The sequence below is a fragment of the Triticum aestivum genome, chromosome 4B (genome assembly GCF_018294505.1).
Source record: "Triticum aestivum cultivar Chinese Spring chromosome 4B, IWGSC CS RefSeq v2.1, whole genome shotgun sequence".
NCBI classification, from domain to species: Eukaryota; Viridiplantae; Streptophyta; class Magnoliopsida; order Poales; family Poaceae; genus Triticum; species Triticum aestivum.
The window spans coordinates 109,145,764-109,149,362 of record NC_057804.1 but is presented as its reverse complement, the minus strand read 5'-3'; the positions used below and the strand labels follow the sequence as shown (position 1 = coordinate 109,149,362).

General features: G+C 46.7%; 1 protein-coding gene across 1 annotated transcript; it reads left to right on the top strand.

Annotated features, from left to right (window-relative positions):
• The first annotated feature begins 1,159 nt into the window (after window positions 1–1,159).
• Window positions 1,160–3,599, top strand: LOC123094576 (uncharacterized). Its single transcript, XM_044516549.1, has 2 exons — window positions 1,160–2,373; window positions 3,100–3,599. Exons 1-2 carry the CDS (start codon window positions 1,263–1,265, stop codon window positions 3,141–3,143), a joined length of 1,155 nt encoding a protein of 384 aa, XP_044372484.1. The 5' UTR covers window positions 1,160–1,262; the 3' UTR covers window positions 3,144–3,599.

Genomic DNA, 3,599 nt, shown 5'->3' with positions numbered 1-3,599 from the left:
CCTAGCCCTACTTAACCTTGCTCCGGGTGTCCCAAATGTGGGCTGGGAAGCGGCTGCTGGGCCTCCGAATGCGATGGGCACGTTCCGGCCCCGTGGGTGTTGAGGCCTGGTCTTGACAGTGTGGTACTTGGGCCGTAACATCATATGTTGTCACATTATTTTTGCCACACTTGCCTAACATGAGGCGCTTAAATTCTTAGTCAAACTTTGACTTGCCTTAAAGAATCTTGGCATACTTTCATGTGTATAACATGTGGGGCTTATGCTTACAAAACGATTCTTGTCTTACGTATGGATAAAACCAAGCACGCACTTAACTTGATCAAATTTTCCTAATTTAAGGTGTGGTAAATTGTGACAAGATGTGGTTAAGAACCAAACGGCCCCAGGACGTTATGCTTGCTAATGATCTGCTACATGGAGAGTTGATGGCATGCATTCTGTGCGCCGATTGTTAGAATTCTTTGTTTTAAAATTCTTCTTCAGTGTTCTCTGAACTGTACTAGTGTCCTCATCCTTGGATGCCATGACCTTAACCGACGTGGTATCGGCATTGACGATCCAAATCCGAAACAAAACAGTTGGCATGCTTAAAAATCTGATGTTAGATTTTTAATGGTCTACCGGATTACGGTGACGTGGCCCATTCCAAACTAGCGTGATAGTCGGCTTCGGGACGTGACCCATTCCAATTCCAGACTAGTGTACTCTATTTTCTACTAATCTGAGCAGTAATAAAGCACCAAATTTTATAAAGTCCTCATATGCAACTTGGGGCAAAGATGCATTAATATTCGTTAACTTCACCTTCTAAATTTGACGGGATGCATGTTCCAACAAAAACTTGATGGGATGAAAGAATAAAGGTCCAATTGTTTTTGTTTCTTCGCGATAGAAAAGAATTTGCAGCTACTCCCTCCGTTTCTAAATATTTGTTTTTTTAGAGATTTTAAATGGACTATCACATACGGATGTATATAAACATATTTTAAAATGTAGATTCACTTATTTTGTTTTGTTTGTAGTCATTTGTTAAAATCTCTAAATAGACAAATATTTAAAAACGGAGGAAGTACCATTTTTAAAAACTTCGATTAAAAGAGGTCGTGGGAGCGAGGCAGCGTGACACAGCACAGCTCAATCTGGTGGAACCCAACCGACTAGGAAAGAAAAAAGGAGAGGCCGTGTGGTGTGCCCCGGTCTCCCTCCCTCGCGCACCAATCCGAAACCCCACCAAACCCTCGCACCGCCGCCGACCACCGATGGCGCCGCTGATCGACGACGTCACCGCCGAGATCCTCCTCCGCCTCCCGCCGGACGAGCCCGAGCACCTCTTCCGTGCCGCGCTCGTCTGCAAGCCCTGGCTCCGCGTTCTCTGCGACCCCGGCTTCCGCCGCCGCTACCGCACCTTCCACGGCACCCCTCCACTTCTGGGCCTCCTCCACAGGCTCCAGGTCATCCAAGGAGACCCCGCCCCCCGGCTCGCCCCCACCACATCGGCGCCCCTCTCTCCCTACCCCAACTGCGACCGTTCGCGGGCGCTAGACTGCCGGCATGGCCGCCTCCTCCTCCACGTGTGGGTCAGGGGCAGGGGTTGGCATCTCATCGTCTGGGACCCCGTCACGGGCGACCAGCAGAGCCTCCCGGAGCCCGGCATCCCGTGGCTGATCTACACCGCCGCCGTGTTCTGCCCTGTGGCCGGCTGTGACCACCTTGACTGCCACGGCGGCCCCTTCCGGGTTGTCTTTGTGGCCACCGACGACTATGACGAGCTAGTCAAGGCGGCAGTGTACTCATCAGAGACAGCTGCGTGGAGCACACCAGTGACACTTGACGATGGTTGTGAATCCTATGTTCGGCATAGGCAAGATGTTCTTGCTGCTGGTGTATCATTCTACTATATACCCTATGTCGAGCCTAGGCGGGGTGTCGTTATTGGAGATGAAACCTACTTCACACTTCGGGAGGGTAACGCAATCATCAAATATGACTGGGCCAAGAATTGCATATCCATGGTTGATCCACCGAACCCGAATGTGTACGAAGACGTTGCCCTCATGGTGATGGAGGACAGTTCATTGGGATTTCCCTGCCTTGAGAACTCCATCCTTTATCTGTTCTCAAGGAAGGTGAATGCAGAAGGAGATGCAGAATGGGTGCGCTTCAGGGTCATCAAGCTGGAGACAGTTATACCTGTAGCCGATCCTGATGAGGAACCAGTCGTTGTTGGATGTGCAGAGGGTGTGGGTGTCATATTCGTGAGCACAGATGTCGGCTTATTCACAATCAAGCTAAATTCTGGGCTGGTTAACAAGGTCGCCGAGTCCGGGAAGTACTTCAGCGTCTTACCCTACATGAGCTTCTACACTCCAGGTATGGTACTAGCCCTTGCTTCTTGTCTGTTGTCCTGCAATTTCTTTACAGCCTCTGTATATTTGCTTGATTAGTTTGTTATGGTCTGTGGACAATTAATCATAATGCAAGTAATGTTTGTTGGTTATATGATTGTATAGAGCTTGCTATACACTGTTCTGTATGTGTGCTACTTAAAACTGAGTAATATGGCATTGGAAAACAGAGATCATGATTTTGTTTCGAGAATTAACTTGTTAAGGAGCACAACCAAGCACTAGTGGAATTGCTAAATGTGCTCAGAAACCTATTGATCTAGTATTACCCTGTTACCTTGCTTCAGACTTTCTTTAATAAAACAGTTTGATCTCGTATTTTATTGTTATTTTGTTTCAGATATTCTTTCCAGAATTAGTTTATTATTTTTTGGCATGTCTGAAGCTCACATCCGGAGCTTATTTTTGTAAAGCCTTGGCATTAGTACTTCTGAGGGCAGGCCTGGCGCAGTGGTGAAGTCCTCCCCACTTGTGCCAAGAGGTCCTGGGTTCGAACCAGCCTCTCTGCATTGCACTTTGCAGGGGTAAGACTAGGTTCCTATAATCCCTCCCCAGACCCCACCTTGTGTGGGAGCTTCTATGCACTGGGTCTGTCCTTTTTGGCATTAGTACTTCTATATAGCAAATCAAACTGTAAATGCTGTGTTTGAATGTTAGTTTTGATTATTGTTTTTGCATAATATGTTTTCAGACGATGGTAGATTTTCATCGCTAGCGAGGCTCACTGATGTCTGATGTGCCGCTCAAAAGCAAGAATGCATGACCTCACGAAATGTATGAAGCCACCATCATAAATCGACTGCTGTCAGCTTCTTGCAGAGCTACTGCTATCAAATCTTTTATTTTCTATTGAGTAGTTAAAGCACGACTGGTGCAAGTCATCATGATGAACTAAGGATGCAAATCTTGTCTTATCTGGGCCATTCGATCGGTCCAAAATTCATCAAAAATGGACTAATTCGGATTCCAAGTGGCATTCTTTTTTTTTTAGAAAAAGAGGGGTCTCCCTCCTGCCCCGTTTCATTATAAAACGAAGCCAACAACAATTCTAGTGCTGGGATTGAACCCAGAGTAGCCGAACGGACTAAGGCCATGTTCAAATCATTACAAAACCGACCAAATCAAAACTAGCCTAAAGCTACAAGCCAAACATCGCAGATTTTTCATTCTTTCCTCAACCAGTTGGTGTTG

Bases quoted from the DNA above. Each gene is read 5' to 3' on its own strand.
- LOC123094576 (XM_044516549.1), top strand. From the start codon at position 1,263: ATGGCGCCGCTGATCGACGACGTCACCGCCGAGATCCTCCTCCGCCTC. The intron at 2,374-3,099 runs GTATGGTACTAG...ATATGTTTTCAG, and splicing joins CATGAGCTTCTACACTCCAG to ACGATGGTAGATTTTCATCG.